This window comes from Labrus mixtus, chromosome 20 (genome assembly GCF_963584025.1).
Source record: "Labrus mixtus chromosome 20, fLabMix1.1, whole genome shotgun sequence".
Taxonomy (NCBI): domain Eukaryota; kingdom Metazoa; phylum Chordata; class Actinopteri; order Labriformes; family Labridae; genus Labrus; species Labrus mixtus.
This window is the reverse complement of record NC_083631.1, coordinates 16,155,284-16,179,231: the sequence shown is the minus strand read 5'-3', so window position 1 is coordinate 16,179,231 and position 23,948 is coordinate 16,155,284. Positions and strand designations below refer to the sequence as shown.

General features: G+C 41.2%; 3 protein-coding genes across 3 annotated transcripts; all 3 read left to right on the top strand.

Annotated features, from left to right (window-relative positions):
* Positions 1-318: 318 nt before the first annotated feature.
* fam117aa (family with sequence similarity 117 member Aa) lies at positions 319-7,959 on the top strand. Its single transcript, XM_061065630.1, has 8 exons — positions 319-716; positions 2,039-2,184; positions 4,703-4,798; positions 4,979-5,095; positions 5,707-5,823; positions 5,971-6,238; positions 6,329-6,503; positions 6,821-7,959. Exons 1-8 carry the CDS (start codon positions 593-595, stop codon positions 7,032-7,034), a joined length of 1,257 nt encoding a protein of 418 aa, XP_060921613.1. The 5' UTR covers positions 319-592; the 3' UTR covers positions 7,035-7,959.
* Positions 7,960-8,891: 932 nt separating this feature from the next.
* On the top strand, positions 8,892-15,334 carry slc35b1 (solute carrier family 35 member B1). The gene is made up of 9 exons (XM_061065629.1): positions 8,892-9,162; positions 10,106-10,209; positions 10,405-10,535; positions 10,648-10,678; positions 11,680-11,840; positions 11,957-12,083; positions 13,823-13,929; positions 14,097-14,250; positions 14,715-15,334. Exons 1-9 carry the CDS (start codon positions 9,035-9,037, stop codon positions 14,765-14,767), a joined length of 996 nt encoding a protein of 331 aa, XP_060921612.1. The 5' UTR covers positions 8,892-9,034; the 3' UTR covers positions 14,768-15,334.
* Positions 15,335-16,845: 1,511 nt separating this feature from the next.
* ndufa4a (NDUFA4 mitochondrial complex associated a) lies at positions 16,846-18,764 on the top strand. Its single transcript, XM_061026257.1, has 4 exons — positions 16,846-17,005; positions 17,731-17,819; positions 18,003-18,063; positions 18,478-18,764. The coding sequence occupies exons 1-4, from the start codon at positions 16,964-16,966 to the stop codon at positions 18,532-18,534; spliced, it is 249 nt and encodes an 82-aa protein (XP_060882240.1). The 5' UTR covers positions 16,846-16,963; the 3' UTR covers positions 18,535-18,764.
* The last annotated feature ends 5,184 nt before the right edge of the window (positions 18,765-23,948 follow it).

The following is a 23,948-nucleotide window of genomic DNA, read 5'->3' as shown; positions in this document are numbered from 1 at the left end:
GAGGTCCCTGAACCTCACTTTGGAGACCACACGTACGCAGCCCTATGAATGGATCTAGGGGTATAGACCAGGCGTGGAGGTGGAGAGAACAGTGAATAGGGAACTTTAAGTTTTGGGAGGAGTTTCCCTTTAAGCGACGGATGGATGTGGAGACCAATAAGTGCTCAGTAGTATTCTGAAGCAGCCAACTAGCTCGTCGACTGAAGGCCTGCTTACCACACTAGAGAGTTCCACACGGGGCTGAGCAGAGCTGTTGTGTTGTCGCTTACAAGAAAAAGGAAACAACGGCGAGAGAAGCTGCGTTGTTTGTGCAGGATGAAGGACAAAAGTCGATTTTAAAAAGGAGGAGTTGGACGCTCTGCAAACCCCGAAATTAATTATTAAAGCCTCAGAAATATCATGTTCATCTTCACAAAACAAAACTCGAGCTGGTTGCCCGGTCAGAGTTGTGGATCAGCTCTGAGGATGGATTGAATGTGGGCAGAGAGGGGTGCCTGTGCCGAAGAGGAAGAAAAGCAAAGCCAGCTGAGTGTGTGTGTGTGTGTGTGTGTGTGTGTTTTTTTTTTTTCTTAACCCGAGATAGAAGTGGGGGATGTCGGGCAGAAGTGGAGGAGCACCTCGGGGGTGCAGCAACCCCAGCCTGCTGCCCCTCAGAGCCACAGTCCCGTATCAGCTCCAGAGGGGTTCCGCTCTCCTCTGCAGGGAGGTCAGGATGGGTAAATACACACACACACACACACACACACACACACACACACACAGAAAATGAGGAAGGGGTTAAATCTGAGTTTACCTCCATGTGGTCCAGAGCTCCAAAATGTATCTGGAGTCAAGGTATCATCAATAGACCGTTTGGTGGTTAAGGTTACATTATTGGTGGTAACGACCTACATTTAGTGGATTTGATTGGTGAAAAATAAAACCCTTTCCCAACTTTTATGTGTCACAAAGGAAAGTAGGTCAAAGTAATTAGTTGATTCATCGTGATAAAAATGAAGCAGCAACTATTTTTCAAACTATCTGTTTTATTAAAAGCTGTAATAGCTGTTGATCTGATGAAAAGTGGTGCTCTGAGAAACTTTGATTGGAAAGTCTACGGGCGAAAAGTCAACTAGTTGTTTCATAAATATAATATTTTTCAGATTCATCGATAAAATTATCAACAAAAAAAAAGAATCAGCTGGTTGCATCCCCAAAGAAACTCATCCACCTTACTTGAAGTAGTACTGAAGTTCTTACATTCTGAATCACAGAAATGGTTAAACAATGTAAAACTATTCATACTAGAAAGTAGAACAACTATTGGACTTCAATCCCAGACTTGACACTCAAACAATTTGAAACAAAAAAAAGGGTTATGCAGGCAGCGAACTTCTTCAATTTCAATTATCTTTGTTAGTTGAATTTGTTCCAAAAGTTTCCAGCATGCTATGAGATGAAAAGTAAAGTCAACACTAGAAAACGGCTAACCCTGAAACACAACACTATGCTAATAATAATGTTATTTGGACTCTGAGTGGCACCCTGTGCACTCTGACCTGTGGGATCTATGCTGCATGTTTCATACTCACGCAGCAACAGCCTCTTTGTTTTACGCCGAGCTTGTCGTCATCTAACTGTATCCGTCAAAGTCAAATGTGCATGCTGTGCTGTTTATTTATACATCCTGCCTGGCCTGTAACCCGGGCTGATGACAGCATGCTTTGTGTTTGTGTGTGTGGTAGATATGCTATATTCTGTGTGATGGCTTAGCGCCAGGTCAATAGCGTGGTCCACACCTGTCAGAGATTACAAAGAGCTGCCGACAAGCACACACACAACTCTGCACACTGCATTCTTGTTGGTGGGGAGGAAGCCTTGGAGCAATTTTGTGAAACACTGGTGTTAAGATAATGTTTGTCCACATTAAATGTCACATGCAGTGCTGCTACAAGCTAAACATGATCTCACAGGCTTTACACGTCGTTTTCTCCAGAACCTTACACAACTTGATACACTCCCTGACTTATTGTGTGTCTCTTTTTGTGTTCCCAAAAAGCTGACAGAACGTCAGCACGCCCGCCCAAACCCACCATCCGCCGCACTCTTTCTTTGGACACCGTCGTTGGACCCTATCTGCAGGGACAGTGGCCGAAAGAGGCAGAGAGCTCTGCTGTTAGCTGTGTCAACGACAAAGCCACACAGGTGAATATTAAAATACACCATGACACAGGTCACATTAATCGGTGTTATCACTGCAATGACACAAAACGGGTCCAAAAAGTAACAGCGGTCTACTCGACACCTTTGCCGTAAAAACCTGTTGCTTCGCGTTGCAGAAAAGACGCACACAGAGGGGGGGAAAAAAGATTCTCTGCTCTGGCTTCCTTAGTGTTAACAATGTCTATAAAAGACGAGATATGTGACGTCGGCTCTGCAGGTGTCTTGTTATTCTAGTTTGACGCTGCGGGTAGAAGGCAGTCAACTGGATAAAGTTGTTTTTGTTCTTCTTTAAACTCTGCTGCCCTCCCCCCCCCCCCCCCTCCACTGTATTTGCTCCTAACTGATAACACACACGGCACAAAGCCCCAACTAAAAAAAATCAAGCAAGCTTCCACATCCTCACCCTCGTTCCTCACGTAGTTTAAAACCCCAAAACGAAACCCCCTTTGCCCCCATTGTGAGGAGCAGACCCCTCCTGACCTCATTATACAGACACCCCATCCCCCAGCACTCAACCTCAACCACACACATGCACCCCACCCCGCGGCTCCTTGAGCAAGAGTTCCTCTGCGTTACTTCAGATGATATTGCTGATATTGTTCAATGCTTTATTTTAGACCCTTTACTCACAGACCCTTAGTCAAATTTCAGCGTAGGTAAGTAGGGGTAAACTTGTGTGTAAACATCAGGTAAAAGTCAGGAAAAGTCACCATGACGTTTATAACCCGCTACCGGTGTGACCTTCATTCAAGTAACAAGGCAGCCTCATACTCTTTTCCACTCTACTATGGATGCGTCCGAATGCAGTTGATGCGAAGGCAAAAAGTGTCATTTGTAGCTTCAGCGACTGCTTCGCCCGCCATCTTGGATGTCTGGTGAACATTTTAACTGCGGGATCCCTTTTGTCTTTGTCCTGCCTCCTCCTGCCCAAACTTGCGTCACACAGCGAGGGGCAAATGTGTGAATAACTTTCAGGGGCAGGTCTGTCCCGAAGTCAATCGAGAAATGTTCGCCGAGTGCGCACATGAAAAGAAGTTCAGGTCGATCAGAGGGAAATGAGCGCCAACACATTTGACATCAAAGCAAATTTACGAGGCTTTTTTTTTTTTTTTTTTTTTTTTTTTTTTTTAAGCAATAACGCCAAATATTTTCTTCTCCCTGCCTTTTGAATGTGAGAATTTAATGCTTTTCTCTGTTTCGCATGATGTCACTGAATGTCGTTTAAGTCTGAACTGTTAAGGAAAAGCAAGCATCTTCTCACTTTAGACAGCTGACTGAATCATTTATCCTTTAATAAATTCCTTTAATCTTTTAATCCCATGACTAGGATTGACAGATAAATCAATCGGCAAAATAATCAAGGGAGGAAGCACTATTTATATTCTGTACGCCATATCGCAAAACAGGAATTAAATACGCGTTAATGAGGCGTCCAAAATGGAAACACTAGCCCTGCCAGACCAGTGCGTCTTTTTATAGCTTTGAGTCCCGTGATCCCACCCCCCCCCCCACACCCATGTTCATGTTTTGGATGATTGTGGGGGTCACCAGCTGTAACTCAACACCCATGTCTCTGTACGACTGACTCTTACGGCATTCTGACTTATTTAGCCGAGCGAATGGACTGCATGTGAGTCAACAGTAAGGTGCAGGAGATGGTGTCTGCAGGCTGTTCTGGCACCGGTAGGATTTCTCTGAGTTGTGAGGCCGACACCTAAAGACCAGGATTTATTTCAGAGGGGGGGGGAAAGGAGACCGCGACATAGCCGCAGGTCAGGCAGTGAGAGCTATGTGGCTGTGTGTAATGTTAGCCACCTTTTATGAATGGCTTGATGAAGAAGTGAGGGGATCAGATTGTTGCTAAGTGTGTGAAAGGCAGCTGACTCGGCGCCTGGAGGGCTACGAGTCTTGGTCAACTCGGCCCGGGTTTTAATCGATGATGAACTGCCAGCCGTCGGGAGCAGTTGACCGGACGCAGCCTGGCAGAAGATCCAGAGTCAATGTGAAGAAATCGGTATGACAATAGGAGTGAAAATTGGATGCGTTGGAGCTGTGATTAACAAAAGAAGAAGTGGCTGTTTTTCTGAAAACGTTTTTCCTCCACAGTTTATGACTTTGTGAATAAGTGTGGTGTCTTACAGAGTGATAACGAATGCTTTGAATGCCCTTCCTTGCACTATATTTAGAGTGTCTACAAAGATGTGGTTTGGATGTTTTCGTTAAGCGTGTTGAAGCAGGGCTGTTTTGTGGTTTTCTCGTTGCCTGCCTCTGTACAGCTGCTGTGAGGCAGGGCACAGCTGTGGAGATGTGGAGCTCCACTTCTGTTATGCACCTTGGGTTGTAGTGTTCATACAAACTCAACGGGTTTAACGAAGAAGAAGAAAAGAGAAGCCCTCTGAAACATGACAAAAACAGGCCATTTTGCTACCTTGCATTTAAATGTTCAAACACTGGTACTCTTTGTCCGCACACTGTGATCAGATTTTTTTTCCCCGCATAGACTCCGAGTTCCTGGGCCGAGGAGACGCGAGGAAGAAGGAGCGCCGTTGGACACAAGCGCTCGGCATCGTGGGGCAGCGCCGAGCACCTCAGGGAGGCGAGTACTTCTTCAGCAGTTCTTGAATCGATTGTCCCTTTTCTCGTTCTCACACCCCTTACTCTGAACGCCTCCCACTCACGGTGTGAAACATTGACGGCCCCCGAGGGGGAGGCGAGTGACCTCCCTCTTTTTTCCGATGAATCAAAAAGTGACTCCCCAATCATTTTTTTTTTTCAGGTGGCAAAGCTGAGGAGCCAGTTGCAGAAGCGCTCCCGCCACGCCCCTCCCCCTGCCGGACACGAGCTCCCCCACCGCCACCCCCTGCCAGCAGGTCACGCTGCAGGCATCTCTCAGGTGGCTCTTTTGCGTTCTGATTTTCTTTTGACAACATGAAAAGGATGAATAGAACAAAAAAATGTCCATGCCGACCACCAATGCCAAAGCACAGGCAGACTAGGAGGAGCTTAGTAACAGAGATATAAAAAAAACACACAGGTGCTTTTCTTAGGAACTGCTGTCATCCAAGCTCGTGTGTTGGTGACAAGCTGTCACAGAAAGACTATTTGAAACCAGCATATAACACCGTGCCAAGGGCAATATCTCAAGTCAGTCATTGGGGTTTTACATGAGACATGGGTGAAAACATCAGAAAGAAATGTTAATAATACAAAACTGAAGTCCCTGAGCAGCCTTTGGCGCGTGAAATCCAGGCACTGCTACACTACTATTAGATGTCCTTTTAGATTAGGAGTATTTTGATCACCATTCCTTTTAAATATTTGAATATCTGGCTGAGAATCTTTCATTTTTAATTAACTGTCCCACAATTCAAACCCCGGAAGTTTGAAGCGAGACGCCATTAAGTGATTTTAATTAAATAGAAAAAAAAAAAAAAGGGTTGCGTGAAGTCCACGACCAGGCACGCTTCTTCTGTATTGATTTTCATTTTTCTCGTATTTCTCCAGACGTTGCCCCTGATGCCTCTGAACAGACTCGCCTCGCGCCTGAGACGGAGTGTTGAAGGTTTGAACTTGGAGCTGGAGGAAGTGTTTGTCTCTGATAACGCCGACGATCAGCATGAGGTGAGGTCTAGAGCACAGAAAGTGGAATATAAAATCCTATTCCAACATAATTTAAACCATTTATGTAAAACATTTGGATTGTTATCCCACCTAAAACTATCAGTTTTTACTCTAATCCTTTCTCTTCTTTTCTCCTGTGTATTTCAGATATTAGATATCCCAGATGGCCACAGGGCCCCAGACCCTGCCCAGAGATGCAGCAGTGGCTCTCAGAGTGAGCCGTCCCCAGGTCCCCTGGATCCTTCCCTCCTCTCTCCTTCTCACTCTCCCTGTCCTCTAGATCCATCGCTCTTGTCTCCGTCAAACTCCCCCTGTCCTCTGGATCCTTTGCTACTGTCACCTTCAAACTCCCCCTGCCCTCTGAACCTGTCTCTGATATCTCCGTCACACTCACCCTGTCCCATTGGAAAACCAGGTTGGACACTACGCAGTACATCAACTGTATGCTAAACCTTTGCACGATGTCCACTGTTAAAAGAGTCGTATACTTCTTCACTCCTTGCAGAGCGAGTGTACTGTGGGAACCTGCATCTCTCTCCGTCTGTGTCGCTCCCCTTATTTGCACTCGACCCTCCTCTGATGCAGACCTGCTCCTCCTCTCCTCGCGCCACCAAAACCTGCTCTTTCCAGCGCGAGCCGCCAGAGGGCTGTGAGAGAATACAAGTATGTGACGAGGCAATGTAAGTTAACACACTTTAGACCAAAGCATCCTGCGTTGACTGTATGAGTATGTTAGCAATTTCTTTCACTATGGCTGGAATAATCTCCCTCAAGAACCAGGAATAGTTATGAAAATAAAATATACTTTTTTCATTCTGTCCTATAATCTGGCATTGACTACGACTTATTTAGCAAAGAAATATGAAAATGAAGGTTGTTTCTGACTTGTTATTTAGATTTTCTGAATATGTTTAATTATAAGCAATGCTTTTCCTGCCCTTGAAAACAAAGTATCCTGAGGTACATGCCAACCGTCTCTGCATCTCTTTACCCTCAGATCTGCCTGTCAGGATGAGCCTCTCCTCCAGCCATCCTGTCCTGACCCAAATAAAGTCAACTTCACCCCCCATGGAGGCTCTGCTTTCTGCCCCGTCAGTCTTCTGAAGCCCCTCCTGCCCTCCATGGACCTCCTCTTCCGGGGCCTGTCAGTCTCTCCAGTCACAGGCTGCCCAGGTCAGGCTTCTCCCACCAGGCACCTTGGCATGCAGTAGGTGGACGTGTGAGCAGAGCCTCTTTCTGGACTAAACCGCACTGCACCATCAGGACCGGCAGAAACCAGATGTATTCGCCGAGGTCATCACTGCTGCTGTAATGTACAGTGATCACTGAGATCAAATAAAGAGACTCTGCGACTGTAAGCCTTTTCAACATCACATTTGAACTCTGGCCTAAAATCTGGCGGCTTTATTAATGACGTCCTCTGCAGGATGCTTGGAGATACTTGATACAAACCTATTTGTGCTATGAATAACAAAAACAAGGCTCAAGTTCTGCAAATGCTGGAAAATGACTTTAAAAAAAATGGTTGAATTATATATGAAATTGCTCTTTTTGGTATTTTTTTTATTTCTATCAGCAGTTCTGACAAAAACTGCGGTCAGATTAAGATCTTTTATGTCAGTGAATTTAAAAAAAAAAACAAAGCACTTGGAACACACAAGTATTACTTTTCTTATTAGCATTTACAATTGAATATCTTTAAAAAGCATTGTTCAGATAAAGATAATGTGATACACTTTTTCCGATTTATTCTTGTTATTTTTGGCCTTTCGTTTGTGGTGGCTAGTTTTCTACACATGCATGTATAGGAAAGATGTATGGAAGACATATATATTTTTGTATCTTTCTATGCTGGTGATACCTCTTCTGTATTCACCGAAGAAACATTTGGATGCGTTTGTATTTTATACACAGGAACAGGTTTGATAGCTTTGCCAACGGCAGCGTTCGCTCTTACCAAAACTGCTGCAATTTCTTTTCGCTATGAATAAATTTGAGTCCATAACGGTGATTTTTATTTTGTTTCATATGAGCTTTTTTTTTTATACTGTGCGGTTCTGTCTAGAAAAGAGCTGATGTTTAAGTGTTGTTCTTGGCATGGATGTGTTCAAGTTAATGTTCATACGGATAGAAAAAGCTGTTTCTTTCAGCATGATCCTATAAAAAACTGATTCAAAATGTATATGTCTGCCCTGTGTTTCATCTGGCCTGATAATGCAGTTTACATATTAAGGTGATAAAAGTAAAAATAAATGCTTAGTGTGCCATTTTGACGACAAAAGCTACAAATTACAGGCATCCAGAATGTTGTTGTTGTGCCTGATTTTGACACGTGGACTTGCGGTTTTTTAAAAGTAAGCCCCTCCCATTTCGTAGAAACCTGCTTTGTGATTAGCCAAAGAAGGTTCTCTTTGGCCCTACATGGACCAATCATTTTAATCCACATCCTACCGACGACATAAAGGGTTGCGACAATCTCAAAGAAGGCCCTCGTATTTGTTATTAGGTGCCTTTACCACTGCCAAATTAAATATAGAGCCATTGATCGGGAAGAAGAAAACGCAATAACTCACCTCTCTGGAAGTGTTTTGTGCTTTGTGTTGACGTGGTGACGCAGAACATATTGTTTTGTTGTTTTTTTTTTTGCAAAAAATGTGACATATTTAATTAAACTAAATTCATCAGGCTAGACTGGTGACATCAATATGGTCCTTTCTCAAAACGATTTTCCTGACGCCAATGCTTTTCTGCAACTAAATATAGGCTTTAATTTCTCAATGGAACCACATTGACAGTGTGTTTTCCAATATCCCAGCTGAAAATGGGATTTATATGACTGTAAAGTTTTTGAGTGGAAGTAGTAGTAGTAGTAGTAGTAGAGGAAAAAAAGATACATTAGAATAAGACGCAATGATCAAATAGCCTGATAACCTGCTGTCTGTCTGCAGCTTCACCAATCCGAGGAACCACTAGCGAGCTTTTGAGACACACTGTGCATGTGCACGACACGTTTTTGACGATATTGAACTTGATTTACCACCGAGACCTCAAATAAAACAACGGGGTGCAACCCACAAAAGACTGTAAAGAAAACGCGAGCACCATTTCCGGGCTCGTCACGTCGGCTATAGTGGAGCGGGACGTCGGTCTGCGGGGCTCAGGGAGCGCAGCGGTGTCAGTTTCTATCCCCGCCGGGCTGCTGGACGACAGCATGGCTGCGGGAAAAGGAGCCGGGGGGAAGTCCGCCTCGCTGTGGGACAACATGCGGGTACGGTTCGCCGTCTGCTTCCTCGGAGTCTTCGTCTGTTACTTTTACTACGGGATATTACAAGAGACCATGTAAGTGACCACTTTCAACCTGTTTCTGTTCACGTCTTTACACCCCCCCTCCCCTCCCCCTCCTCCTCTTTCGTTGTGTTTCCAAACTCAAATCTGCCACAAATTGTATGGTGTCCTGAATGCAAAGTACAGGACTGTGCTTACTCACACTTGTCTGATTTTGGCGTTCACATTAACAAAAGTCGAAGAGTTGGCACGGGGTTTTAGATGTGGTAATGCTTTTCTCATCAGCCTGCAGTACAATACTTGTCTTTCATTCTTCCAAGTGAAAGTCAATCTAACAAGCTACTTTAAAAGCCTTTTTATTGCAGATCAGATACTCAGGCACCACACAGTTGGTAAGGGTGTTGCTTGTGCCACGAGTAAAAGCAGGGATCATATCACATTTCAAAATGATCATTTCATCTGGTGATACCTTTTCTAATATTGTTTTTCCCCCCCCTCAAACCTGAATTGTTAACACCTCTATTATTGTCTTGTGTCACTTGTGTGTCCTTTTTGTATTTTATTTGTAATTTGTCTTTCTCTTACCTGCCTAGGGACAACAGATGGAAACTAGCACTTCTGCTATAATCTGGCATTTTTTACAGCTGTGATTGTTACATGAATATGCACTGTCCCTAGCAAATAAATAAATAAATGAATAAACATCAATGCTGACACTAGTTTCTTGCTGCCCATTGACAACAGCAAGCAACACAGCTGCTAGAAATTCTTGATCCCCAAACAAAATGTCACCACTAACACCCCACCCAGTCTGTTGTAATGTAATGCATTACGGCCTCTCCTGTGTGAGAAGCCTTTTTTTATAGTTTGGAGAACTGTGAAAGCACTCCACTTTCAAACCCGTGTTTCTACCCTGAAGGATACTTCAGTTTCACACCCATTGTACTGAAAGTGACACCTGCATCTAACACAGAGATATTCATTTTGGCCTTTCCAGCACCAGAGGGGATTACGGTCAGGGCGACAATAAGGAGAAGTTCCGATTCGCCCGGACGTTAGTCCTCATCCAGTGTGTTATCAGCGCTCTGTTTGCTAAATTCTGTAAGTATGTCCTGGATATATGTTAAGGAAGTTGTGACATTCCAAAGAAATCTCTTTTGGATTGTCATGAATGAGAAATTCACTCCTTTTTTTTAATTTTAACTTGTGAACCTGACTATAATATTTGCATTACAAGCGACCAAGTTGTGTGTGTTTTTTAAAAACATAAAATAAAATATTCCTCTTCATCATCAGTGATCCAGTTTTTTGAGGGCTCCAAACCGGACACCACTAAGAGCTGGCTCTATGGAGTGTGTTCCCTGTCTTATCTTGGAGCCATGGTCTCTAGTAACTCTGCCCTTCTGTATGTCAACTACCCCACACAGGTGAATCTGCCAATTTCAAAAACTTACCACAATTTGTTTGTGTTGTTTTTTTGCACTAATAATACATTGTGCTATAGTATCCTAAAGCTATGTTTTTTTTAAATATTTTTAGGTATTGGGGAAGTCCTGCAAACCCATACCAGGTACATCTGATGACGTTACTATTTACCTGCCTAAACTACTACTTATAGAAAACTAGCTGGTATTAGTAACATGTGATTACAAGGCCTTTATATATATATATATATATATATGTTTCTCTGTTCTGGATTCTACAAAATCTTTGAACAAAACAGAGAGTTAGTTAAAACACCCAACTCATGATCAGGTACAGTTCATTCATACATCTCGTGTTCTTTACATAACAAAATTGCTTATTTGTTGTTGTATCATCTCTAATGAAACACATTAATAATGATCATAATTGTATTTCTTATTGCACGTTTAAAAAAACAGGTGTTTATAAAGTGCTTTGAAAGACAAGGCAGAGTCAGGAACTCAGGAAAATAACACAACAAACATCAACAGTCAAGCCAAACAGAGAGAGTGGTGTTTACAATTCAAACAATAAGGCAAGAACAAAATGCAAACACCAAAGATCAACAAGGAAAATGCATAAAATCAAAGAAAGAATAAGAGCAATTAAAAATCAATCAAAAGATTCTTAAATGGACTTATCAAAGTTGTGTAGATTTTGTCATTGAAAAAATGTGCAGTCATTTCACCGCCCTCCTTTTAGTCTAAACTTCACTTCACGCTAATCTGTGTCAATATTGACGGACCCAGAACCTTGCAGGTGTCATAGTGTAATGTGCTGTGAATAGAGTACAGGTTCAAGTGAAACTGTTTAAGCTGTTCAAGGAGTACACTGAGTACACTTTTTTTTTTCTTCTCCAAATATACAGTATATTCCTCAGGCTACAGTATGTTGTGTTTGGACGTTGAATGTTATATCCCCACTCTTACTTCTCGGTTATCTCTAGTTCACATTCTGACACTCAAACACACTCCATCCATATTTGCCCCTCACAGGGTTGGTAGACCTGACACTGTGTCCAAGGTAGGATTAATGCAAACTGTAGAGATGTCCCTGTGATATCCATGGCTACAAACCATCCGTCATGCTGTTGTTGTGCTGTTGCAGTGATGATCCTTGGTGTGACAATACTGAGGAAGAAGTATCCTCTGGCTAAGTACCTGTGTGTGCTGCTCATTGTGAGCGGTGTTGCTCTGTTTCTCTACAAACCAAACAAGAGCTCAGCGGTTGCAGACGACCATGTGTTTGGGTTTGGAGAGATTCTGTTGGTGAGTTCATGCGCCTTTGTGTCCCATCCATTTCATAGCACATTTATTATCATGCGTTGTAAATTAATGTGACACTTCTCTTTCGTTGTTTTGCGTCTTGTGCTGCTGCGTCATAGCTCGTCTCGCTGACATTGGACGGCCTCACTGGCGTGGCGCAGGACCACATGAGGGCCCGCTTCCAGACGAGTGCCAACCACATGATGCTCAACATCAACTTGTGGTCTACTCTGGTGCTGGGACTAGGTGAGTCGGCTGTGCTCTCTGCCAAACTCCCGTCTCACTGAACGTGTGCCTGCACCAAGGCTGTTCCCTGATTGGCTCCCTGCTGTCAGAGAGGAGAAACTAATGAGAAGAATCACCTTGATGTGGTTCAGTACTGCCAAAATATCACAGAATGATACAGAAAGACTGGTGCGCTGAGTGTTCTGTTGTCAAGCTTTCCCTTAATAATCCCACTTTAAAAGATTTACAGGTAAATCAGTGAACTTTTGTGGCATCATGCACTTTTAAGTTATATTTTCATCAAACTGATGTAGTGTTACTGTGCAGAACCTGGCACTGATTGGCATGTTGTTGCCTGTTGCTTGAGCTTAAACTTGTAAATGTCACTCATTTGGTTTCCTTATCCTAAATCCCAGATCAGATGATTTTTAGAATCCACCCACACTGATGTTTAACAGTGTAGCCAATGGCAGATGACATTGTTTTTCCATTTTGGTAATTATTCACGTCTATATTTGAGGGATGTGATGATGTATCTTAACTGTTGCCAGTCCCTGAAACATGTTTTACATATTATCTTACCCAGAGATTGTGTAGGACTCCATCACTGCCAACAGTTTCCTTCTCAATTAACATGAAAACAAATAAGAGTTTGTCAAACAGGTCCTCTTCTGGAATCAACAGTTACGCATACTAACAGGCATTACATTGATGCGACACAACAGATACACATCAGCCACTGACACGGGGGCACGCGACATTATTTGCTGATAGGCTGATGTCTGTCAACAGGGCAGCAATCGGCCAACACCGACGCATCGGTGCAACACTAAGTATATCTTAAATTCGGGGGTTAAGCTCTTTTTTTTGACCATGCTGTCTTCTTGAGCTGCTCGTAAACTCAACACATGATCAAACTGCAGCTTGATGGTTTATCTTTTGAAGGTGATTGATGGTTACAGCTGAGTTGTGTCATAGCTGTCTCTGTAATGTGCTGCGTTCCTTTTGACCACAACAAACAGCTGCTGCGATGCTCGAAGTAATGGCGATCCAATAAGTAAGAAATATGATCTGCATTAGAGGCTTTTTCTGGAAGGTGAGCACAATTCTCTGAGTTGCAAAATCTCATTAATTCAGTGGATAAGGATAGATCGATAAGGAATGCTGCACCTTTTGTTGCCACAATACTCTAAAGACTAAGGTGCATAAAACAAATGGAGTCTAATGAGGTGTTTTCTAATGTGAGGCACTAATGGGCTGAAAGATACAATCAAAAGCAGTATGAGAACTGAGAGCCTGTTATCTGTCTTATAGCAAACTAATTGGCAGCGTCTTCTATCTCTGAGAAAGTTTCCATCTCTGCTGCATATCTGCTTCTTGCTTTAAAAGGGCGTATCACAAAAAAAAAGGCTGTATTTGTTTTAAAAGTTAAGCTGCGTTATAAAGTCTTCAGACGTCCTCCGTTTTAAGACACTTTCGCTACCCTTGCAATAATTCTGCCTTTGATCGCTTTGAAGTGCTGTTATTTCCCAAGATAGGAAGGTTTTCTAGTACCTTCACTCCCACGGATTAATGACGCCCCCACACCAAGATTTCAATCTAAATGTTGTTCCGGCATTACTCCACACGGTGGTGCTATGTGACCACGCTGTGAACATTGTCCTTTTCATTTGTTTCCTACACGTCCGTGCCAAAGATGATCAAGAACAAATGTGTGACACTAAATTCGTCGTCAATACTTTTTGTTCTTCTGCTTTCAGCTGTGTTGTGGACAGGGGAAGTTTGGGACTTCCTTAGTTTTACTGAACGCAACCCGAGCATCATCTACAACATTCTTCTGTTCGGAGTAACCAGTGCTTTAGGCCAGGTGAGTGTCTGGAGAAGAGGGCTTGATGATGAGAGTGCACGTAGATGATGAGCCATATAAAGCTTTGGAATTACTTATTTTATGTCATGCATCTTTTGACTGTGTGTGTGTGTATCCAAACGCCATCCCTTGATGTGTGTTTTTTTTTTTTTTAATTCCATATCCAGACCTTCATCTTCATGACGGTGGTGTACTTTGGGCCTCTGACCTGCTCCATCGTCACCACCACCAGGAAGTTCTTCACCATCCTCGGCTCGGTCATTCTGTTTGGCAACGTTATGAGCACAATGCAGTGGGTTGGCACCATCCTGGTGTTTCTCGGTGAGAGTTTGTTCTGATTAAGCACATTGTTGCCCTCTCTGGATTCAGTGTCACTGTCTTTTTGGCCCAGCTCCAAAGATCCCATATTTTTCTAATTGGTGCATGGTTTGTTTTAAAATCGACGTCTTTAATGGTAAACTGCTTGCAAAAACATGTTTGAATCTGTAAGTTGTTGCCCGAGATGGTCACTGTATAGGTTTATAAAGAAAAAAAAAAAAAGGCCGAATTGGGGAACACTTAGACTTCCTATGTAAACTGTATGGTAAATAATGCATTGAGAGAATAGCTGTAAGTCAGTAATTAAATTTAACACTGACATGTTTCAATAAGATGTTCAAATGCTCATTTTAAAGGTTCAATTTGTAAAAGCTAATAGTGAGAACCTAAGTGTAACATCATTTGTGTTTAGCTGCTGATGCTAATCCTTACTGTTTAATCACATGTCTTTGGTTTTCTCACTTCAGGTCTCGGATTTGATGCTAAATTTGGCAAAGGCCCAAAGAAGACGACCCACTGAAACATATGGAGCACCTGAGGGAAAGATTGCAGAACAAGAAGAAACACTCTATAGCCAGTATCTTATTTTCACATGACATCATGAACAGGCATCCTGTATGTGCCTAGGAGTTTTTTGTTTTTTTTGCTATGGTCAGATCTTTAACTTCACTGTATTTAAGGGAGCTCTTGTAATTTTCAACTACAGCTTCTGTTGTGTACAGTGGATATGTTGAAGAGACACAGTTAACTTGGGATCAAGTCCTGGATGAACTGTAAAGAAGCCACTCGCATCTTTTTGTTTTTAACTGCAAGACGCCGCACAGCAGCAGAGGAAGTATGATGGGCTGTAAGACAAAGAGACAAGTATCTGTTTTTGAAACCAACTCACCCCCCCTCGGATAGATACTGAAACAAGCAAGGCCTGAAACAGAAATCTCCTACATTTCAATCATAAACTTCCAACCAAAAAGGTTTGGTTTACAAGTTGATGCTTGAATATGTGCAATAATCACACATGTAGTCAATTTCTTGGCAAACATTTGGCCAAGCATCATGTTGTTATAAAATATAAATGGTTGTATGTAAACTATTGTGTTATGTCCAATCTTACTATTGAATTGTTTCAACTTTATTTTCTTCTAGCTGAACATAACTTAAAAGGGAAATTGTTATAAAATCATGGTGTCTTTTGTTTTGTTTTAGGAAAACTTGAATGGATTGGAAATCTTTAGTTGGTCTAGATTCTCATCTCTGGTTGATTTCTGACTCAAAAATAGCAAACAGGCACATTATATTGATCAGCACTTATTAATGCTAGAAGGGAAAATGATAATCACAGGCAACCCACTTATTCAACCTGTTTTTAATGAAATAGTTTATTACCAAGGTGTTTAACCATTCATTACTTAAACTCATAAGTCATTTTGCCTGTGATTTTGCGAAATTATTGAAAAAAGATGTCACTACGCCCCAAGCCTGTGTGGTCTGCTTAAATAATAGTGTTTAATCCAATATAAAAGTGGGAATGTACCGAAGATATAACCGTTTAAGCACGGGTGTTATAATTGTTATAATTTAGGTCAGGGATGGGCAACTTTGGTCACAGCAAGGGCCACATTCATTTAATTCTCACTGCCAGAGGGCCAAATTGTAGTATACAAAAACAATTACGGTCAATTATGTCTCAAATTTATCTTAACATATACCAGTTGTCAAATATTATTATGTACATATTTCTGATTTTCATGATTTCATGGCAGATTTTGTCATGTTTTCTAAATGTTTCCAATTAATTGATATGTAAAAAAATGACCTGAGGGCCACGTTGAGGGTTGATGGGGGCTGCATGTGGCCCACCCCTGATTTAGGTACTGTTGAAAATAAATGTAGCTTCTCTCTTAGCTGGTGAAAAAAACAGCGCCCCCTGCTGTTACATTGTTGTAAGGACTGTTCAACTCGCATTGATAAAGGAGACTGCACTGGAGCTATAAACTGATTATCTCCATCATGTTCTTCAAATAAGTGCTTTTCACTTAATGCTGCATTATAATCATCTAAAATTGAACAATTAATGTTACATAAGGTAAAGATAATAGCCTACTACCACCTAAAAAAAAAAAAAGATAATCTCTTCTGAACCTTACTTACATTATTATTTTAAATTATAAAGTAAGACGACTTGGTGAGTGACTTAAATCAGTCTTGGTGTTTGGGTTGGTTTTGTTTCGGGTGGAAAGCAGATATTATAAGATTAATCTTCTTTCTGCTCCTTTTCATTCAAAATTTGAGATTTTATGTTTGTTTTTCTTAACTTTATTGTTTTTTTTTTTATGAAATAAAACTGACAAATAAAATAAAAATAAATAAAAGCTGATGATTTCGCGACATTTAAAAAAAAAAAAAAGTTTGTTTTGCCAGAATAAAATGCTGTAAAAGTTGAATCCACAAAACATTTTAATGAAACAATACTAAATAAATCTGCATTTATTACATGCAGTTTCACATATATACATCACACGTGTCATATAATAATTACTAAACGTGTGTGTTTTCGCTGCTGACGGTCAGGCAGTCTGTGCAGCATCCTACTTCTCCTCTTGGCCTTTTCTTCCGCTCAGACCTGCACATTAAATTGCGCACCGCTCTGGCAACACTGCTGGTAATCCGTTTATTCCTGTACAAATTGAGATAAATCCCGTCTTCACAACTAGCAGAAATGCTCGCCACAGTCCGCAAACAGCTAAGAAGCCACCCAGCCGTGAGTACAGCCCGTTTATTTACAATAAATATTAATTTCAAGAGTTGTTATTGTATACCTTACCCTTAACTAGTTAGCATCAGCGAGCTAGTACTGCGACTTTGACCGCACTGACTTTGAGACATTTTGGTCCAAAAAGAAGGATGCTTCATTGTTTATTTTTCTCCTTATTTTTACAAATTAATTGAATGTAGTATAACACGAGTGCAAAGACTTGTGGCAGTCGATGCTTAGGAGTCAAATCAGGTCACCAGAAGCTGAAAATAGCATTTGATGCTACTAGTTAGCAAGTCAGCTGGCTAGGTAGCAAATAGCTACTCGACATGTTTACGTACAAGAAAAGTATATATTTAGCGAAGTATACGCGATGTCCCTTAAAACATTTGAATTCCATTTGAATAGACTAGCTTGGTCAAGAAGTTGTGACTGAAAAAAAGATATAAATAAAGCAAAGAATGGGTATAAACTGACCAGTCTCAACACATGACAGCTGTAGGTCGCAAGGGCAACTGGCTTGAGGTTATGTTGAAGTGTCAGATACTGCATTACAGTTACATTTAATGGGCATTTGTTAGTTGCAAATGTGTGTCAGCCTTAGTTAGTTTAGTAGGGCAACTGTTTCTGTATATAAAAGCTGTCGGTAGTCTGTGTTTTCTCTCCTTAACCCTGTGACAACTTGACTTTTAAGTCGATAAAGGGTCTAACCTTCTTGTCTGACGTCACAGCTGATCCCACTCTTCTTCTTCATCGGTGGAGGAGCAGCCATGTCCATGATGTACCTTGCACGTCTGGGCCTGAGAAACCCTGATGTCTGGTGAGGAGAACATTTATGACACAATAAATGTGTTTTTTTTTTTTTAAATTTGAATTCCTTCTCCCTCACAACATCCCAAGTATGTGGGTGAATCTACATTTAATTAGAAGAGAGGAATGTATCTTACAGTTTCTCTCTGTTGATTTAGCTGTCATGACATGTACCCTGTTTTCTTCTCTGCAGCTGGGATCGCAAGAACAACCCAGAGCCCTGGAACAAGATGGCCCCCACTGATCAGTACAAGGTGTGCCCCAGTCCCCCTCTCAGAAACCCTTACGATTAATGCTGTGTTGATTTCAATTGCTGTTCAGAGAAGGTGTGTTTGGTTCAGGGCTCACGATGGAATTTTGCCAGGTTTGTGCTGAGCCACGGATTTAGTCTATTAGTCTGATTAATCAAAGGACATAATCTGGTTAAAGCTGACCTTCACTAACAAATCTGATGAAGTCATTAACTTCAAAAGCAATAGTGGGAGTTTAAAGAATCTGTAATATTGCCAAGAGCATCTAAATTTATTACAAGAAGCTTTAATGAATCGCCTTTTAAAAAAAAAAAAAAAAAAGATTGAAGGACAGTACCCGAAAACAAAAACTCCCCATTTCCCATTATTGTATTGAAAGTGTTTGTTCCTGACCTTTACATTTGTTTGTGTTCTCAGTTTTACGCAGTTAACACAGACTACAGCAAGCTGAAGAAGCAGGGCCCAGACTTCTAAATGTCACATCTGCTGGACCAAAAGTACGAAGACGAGCTGATCCGCACAGCGCTACGTTAAACTATCTCCAGGAACCTGAGGGATGCAGAGGCTTCACCCGCACAACGATTCATATTTAAGTTTCCCCATTGCATCTCATTGGTTCTTTTGAAACCGTGTCTATTGATTCTGATTGTCAGTGGTTGTCAATAAATTGAAGGAGTCTTTTCTCCTCCATACAGAGAAAATAATTCGGTCCTTTTTTTGTGTTTTTATCAATGGGCATTTTGCTTTCCATCTACTACATCATGCATCATCTTTGTTTGTTTTGTCTTTTCAATGCATATTGTTATACTTAATTTGCATTACCACCCAGACCACACTGTTTACAGTTACATCATGCCTGGCTGTTATTGAAGCAGCGTATTGCTTTCTCCTCGTTTCACCTCCGTCCTGCCTTCACTCAGCTGCTGTTGCATTACGTGGCACAGGTCTTGGCTGCTTTCCAGAGCCTTATCAGTATAGCAGGGGCAGACTTCAACCTGGTGACGTTTAAGCGGGTCCCTCTGGTAGTGGCTGTGACATTCCAGATAATAAGGTGATGAAACCTCAAGTATTCAGTCCAGTTGTTAGGCCAACCGGCTGTCCTGTACATCAACTGCAATCATTCCAAGCTTTCAAAAGATTCTACTGACGCACACTGGAAAAAGATGAGCGCAGTAACCTGGTCTCTCCAGTAAAGGTTGACTTATGTTTGTTTAAAGCAATAACATGTCCGTGTGTGACACTAAAGCAGAGGAAACAGGACTCTATAGTGGGAGACGTGTAGGTGTGACTCCTTATAGAATGCCATCATTCTCATCCAGATGAGCTTGTAAATGTCAACAGGTCGCGCCGTCCCTGCAGCTCTGAGAAATGCGACAAGGATGAGCAGCCAACGCTGTGCAGAAAATGTCAAGGAGACCTTTGTATTTGAGCAGAAGGCCACATCTAAAACTTAACCCGCCTCAATGACTGGATATGTTTTTCCTCATCTGGTGAAATGAAAATGTACTTTGGCACAGTTTGTAAGAGCTTCATTTTCCAATATTTCAAATAATGTGAAAATACATCGATTGCGCTGAGCTCATTTATTTGTTGATGTGACTTGTGATTTTCAATTTGGTGAAGGCAAAATGAGAATAAGTGACATGCTGTGTGGCTAGACAACAAAGACCTGTTGTAGGATCATAGAAGGGAAAAAAGATGAAAGTAAATAACTAATGAATCACCTCTCAGTTAAAGGCAGTGTTATTTCATGCTGCCAGTGTAGTTGGAAGTTATTAGCTACCTGTCTATGTTTTTTAGTGATTATTTTAAATTGCCAAGCAAAAGTATCTCACCTTGAAATGCCAAGTGAAGCATCCGGTTTCTTGTATTGAATGCAACAACAGTCATAACGGGTTTACGTGACATAAACGGCTAAGTTTGTATTAAGGGTTTTGACAGTACAGATGATCCCTTTGTAAATCAGGGCTTTTATATACTTTTATAAAAACATTATGAGGATTGTGTTTGAACATTTTGCATTCATGATTTTGAAAGTCAATATTTTGACGTCTGAAGAATAAAATGCCAGAAATTGTTCCTTTGTTTATGTTGTTATGATTGTAAAAATACAAAACAAGTGGCAACCTCCAACATGCAAAGAAGTGAAGCTCCTCAATTGTCCACTTCAGGCAGGCTAGGAAAGCCCGGGAAGCAGCTGATTTGACAGACAGATGGGCTGAGAGTGAGACCCGCCTTAACTCAAACTCTTTGCCTGTCACTAGACTGCTTGAAAGTTAGGTGGAGATAGCCCTTCCAATATGGCGACCCCCATCAATGGGCTTCAAAGCCCCTCTTTAGGAAGTAATGGGTGATGTCACTGAGACTACGTCCATATTTTATGAAGTCTGTTAAAAACCAACAAGTCTACAGTCGTCACTACAGCTCACTGAGGCTCTGCAGTGATGGGCTTACTAACAGTAACATGCATTATAACATGCTTTTTACGACGACGGTAGAAGGCGAAGAGTTAACATAAAATATGGGGGTGTATTGCCAGTTCAAATCCTTTTAATAGTTGTCATACATTATGAATCAGAAGCACAAATTTCAACTGTAGTCGTGCTAAGGAAAAGTTTAATAATCTGTGAATAAGTCATGAGAACTTTGAATATTCAGGCCATTAATCTCTGTGAAAGATTATGTGTGTCTAATGTAACAGTTTGCATATTGTCGGTCTGCTAGAGTGCACTGATCAACATGCCCCAAAGCCGTGCTTGCAGCATGACTAAAAGGACCATTTTAATACTGCTGGGATAAAAAAAGGATTTCCCTTACATGGGAAGTTATTGTTTTCTGACAATTAAGACCTCTAGAAAACCCCAACACCATGTCTGCTTGCTGAGGAGCTTTCCTGACCGCCCAACCTAAAAACAGTCACCACTGAGGGTCAGTTTCTGACAGACAGCTGGAGGGTTCAGAGTTTAAATGGCTTCATGGCAGTGAATTCTCAGAGGACACAGGCGGAACACAACTGTAGAGCCAATCTGACCTGCATCTTTACCCTCTTACTCCTGACCCCTGACCCCTGTGTGGAATCCAACCCTTCTCTGCCCCACTGCAAAGGTAACATTGAAAAAATAATGAGGGAAAATAATGTGAGGCGAGGCGCAGAGCGATTGCTACGGCTGCAAATTGTCTTCTAAAGGTCACGCCAAAGGTGAGGCAGAGCAGCCACAGGGGGAGTGCAGAGAATCCTGCAGTTTTCATACTAACAAAGTCCTCACTAAAGCATCTTGATAGTGGCTGTATGAGTTTCAAAGTGAGTGCAAGACAAGGAAGGCTGGATAAACTTTATGTACTTGTTTCAACATACACACAAGTGTTTTAATTGCTTAAGAGATGGATCTAAAGTGACCTTTAAAGCTCCTAGCAAAGAACTACAACACACCTGCTGGCGGATTAACCACGCCCCTAGTTAAGCACAACCCTTAACCTTCATAAAAACCATCCCCTAAACAGTGTGGGCTGATGAAGATGTGAGTTTTAGCACCAGGCTGTAAACCTGTTTAATTCAGCTGTCAAATGTCCAATTTTGGATGTTTTGGACACATGAGGAACTGCAGCTTTTAGTACTTCTGCAATAGCTTAATTTTTCAACAACTTGCCGCTTAAGAATGATGGCCTCCTGAAGAAAAGTGAAATACAATTTACACGCAATATGAAATTTGTCTTTTTCAAACTTCATGTTATGAACATAAAATATACATGAGGCTAACGCAAAGTTGACCAAGTGCAGAACATCAGCAGTAGTTAGAGTCCTGTGCAATCTTTTCAAGAATTATTATCCTGAATATTTTTATTTCATCATCTCAGCTGTTTAAGATTATGCAGAAATTCGGATGACATTTTGTTGGCTGGAAATTCCCTCTTTTTTAATCATTCATGAAACCATCCCTGCCAGGAAATTAATCCCAAAAATATTTTGGCTGCTTTCTTTCCTGACAGAACTGGTATTACTGACTTCATGCTTATATAAAAAGGTGCAGGTTTAACCCTAATTAAATTGTTCTTTTTTTCTCTCTTATTTCTTACCAGTGTGACTAACTACAAGCAAATGTGTTTACAATGTTGCACTTTACAGAGGAAATTAAGCGAACACAATCAGTTTCATGTTTTAAATCTCTTCTCAAAACAGTTTTTTCAAAATAGATTTATCAACTCTTCATGTTTAAACGTGTGACTTACGCAAATGTCACGTTTGCATAGGTCACAACTCTGCCTTTTACAGTTTTCATAAAGAAAAAGTCTGTAGACCTTAGAATTTCTGTAGAACTTATATCTGACTAAACATGATCATTTCTACTGCAATGTTTGTCTTTTTACCATGTAAGACTTGGGGATTGACTCACTTTAAGAGCCAGCCTCAGGTGGCCATTTGCGGTGCTGTAGGTTTCTTTTTTTGCACCTTGGTGTTTTTGCACCAAGTTCACGTTGTCAGCCCCTGAGGTTTCTTGCTTTGTGCTTGACAAGTTCACACATAACACCTGTCCCCATTCACTTTTCTTTAAGAAAGATGATCTCATATCATTCCTAGACAAAACTTGAAATTTAAATTTATCGCCCGTTTGTTGTGGAAAAAATGAAACATTTGCTGTGATAAACAAAATTAGATTTTCTTCACAGATAGTGCCTCCAAATAGATTGTTGGCTGCATTTTTGCTCATTCTATGCCTTCTATTCAAAATCACGAAACAAGATTCAATTTGCACTCCATCACGGTCGAGTATGGCAGAGCGCCCATATCTTGCAAAAAAAACCAACAATGACGCATGTGAACAGTGGTCCCACTGGAGCCACGAGCTAGTTTAAGCTCTATTACCATCCCTTTTGTTTCCTCACATGTCTCCTCTTTTTTCTTCTCTGCTGCTGGGCACAAGCAGAGACTTGGTAATTTCCACTGTGATCAAGTCATGAATGTTAATGGCTTGATTATTTAGTGAAAATTGCATCTTGTTAGATTGAATTGTTGATATAAACAATTGACATTTCCCCTTGTAGGAACTGTGTTGTTGATCATATTAAGCGTTCAGCCTATTGAGAATTGAGACAATTATTCAGAGTAAAACAAGTCAACAACAAATTTCTGATGTGTTATCTTTAAATTATAACATTTCTAAATTGTATTGGAGAACTGGAGTCTATGGTACGATTTAACAAGCTGTAACTAGATACCAGATTTCTAAATAAAACAAAAAAAAAACAATCTGGTAAGAAATAGTGGATCTCTTCAATCTGTGTTCTACTTGGGAATAAATATTAAAAGGGCTTGACATAGATGCAAAGTTATCATGTTATCACACAGTCTGGGCTCTAAAAGATATCTCCTCCACTTTACCGCTCCTCTTAGCGCTAAACGCTTATCAATTATGTCACCTTATCTTTAGTACGCCTGTGTTTAATCTATATAAGCTACTGCTTTGCAATGATACTTTACTTAACATGTGCCGTCGCCATTATACCCAGTCTTCATTTTGTTACTTAACAGATATTTCTCACAGTATTGTGGTGAGCAGAACTCGACAGAATAAAATACGCTGTGATACATTTCATCCTCTTTTATCTCTGTCAATACTGCCTGTTTAATGCCTTAGTAACATCTCAATTACCTCTTTATTTCCACTCAGACAGACTTACACAGACCCAAACTCTCACAGATGCATTACCCAAGGAATAAACTGCTTTCACTCGCCTGCTGTGAGCTGTGTAAAGTAATGACTGAAAGCCTCTCTCCCTCTCTCTCTGATTCTCGCCGAGGGGCTCTTTTAATTTTACGCCATTCGGTGCTCAACTCTGCGCTTCTCTCCACTCGTTTCTTATGTGTTCTATCCCTTCCTTTTCCTTTATTT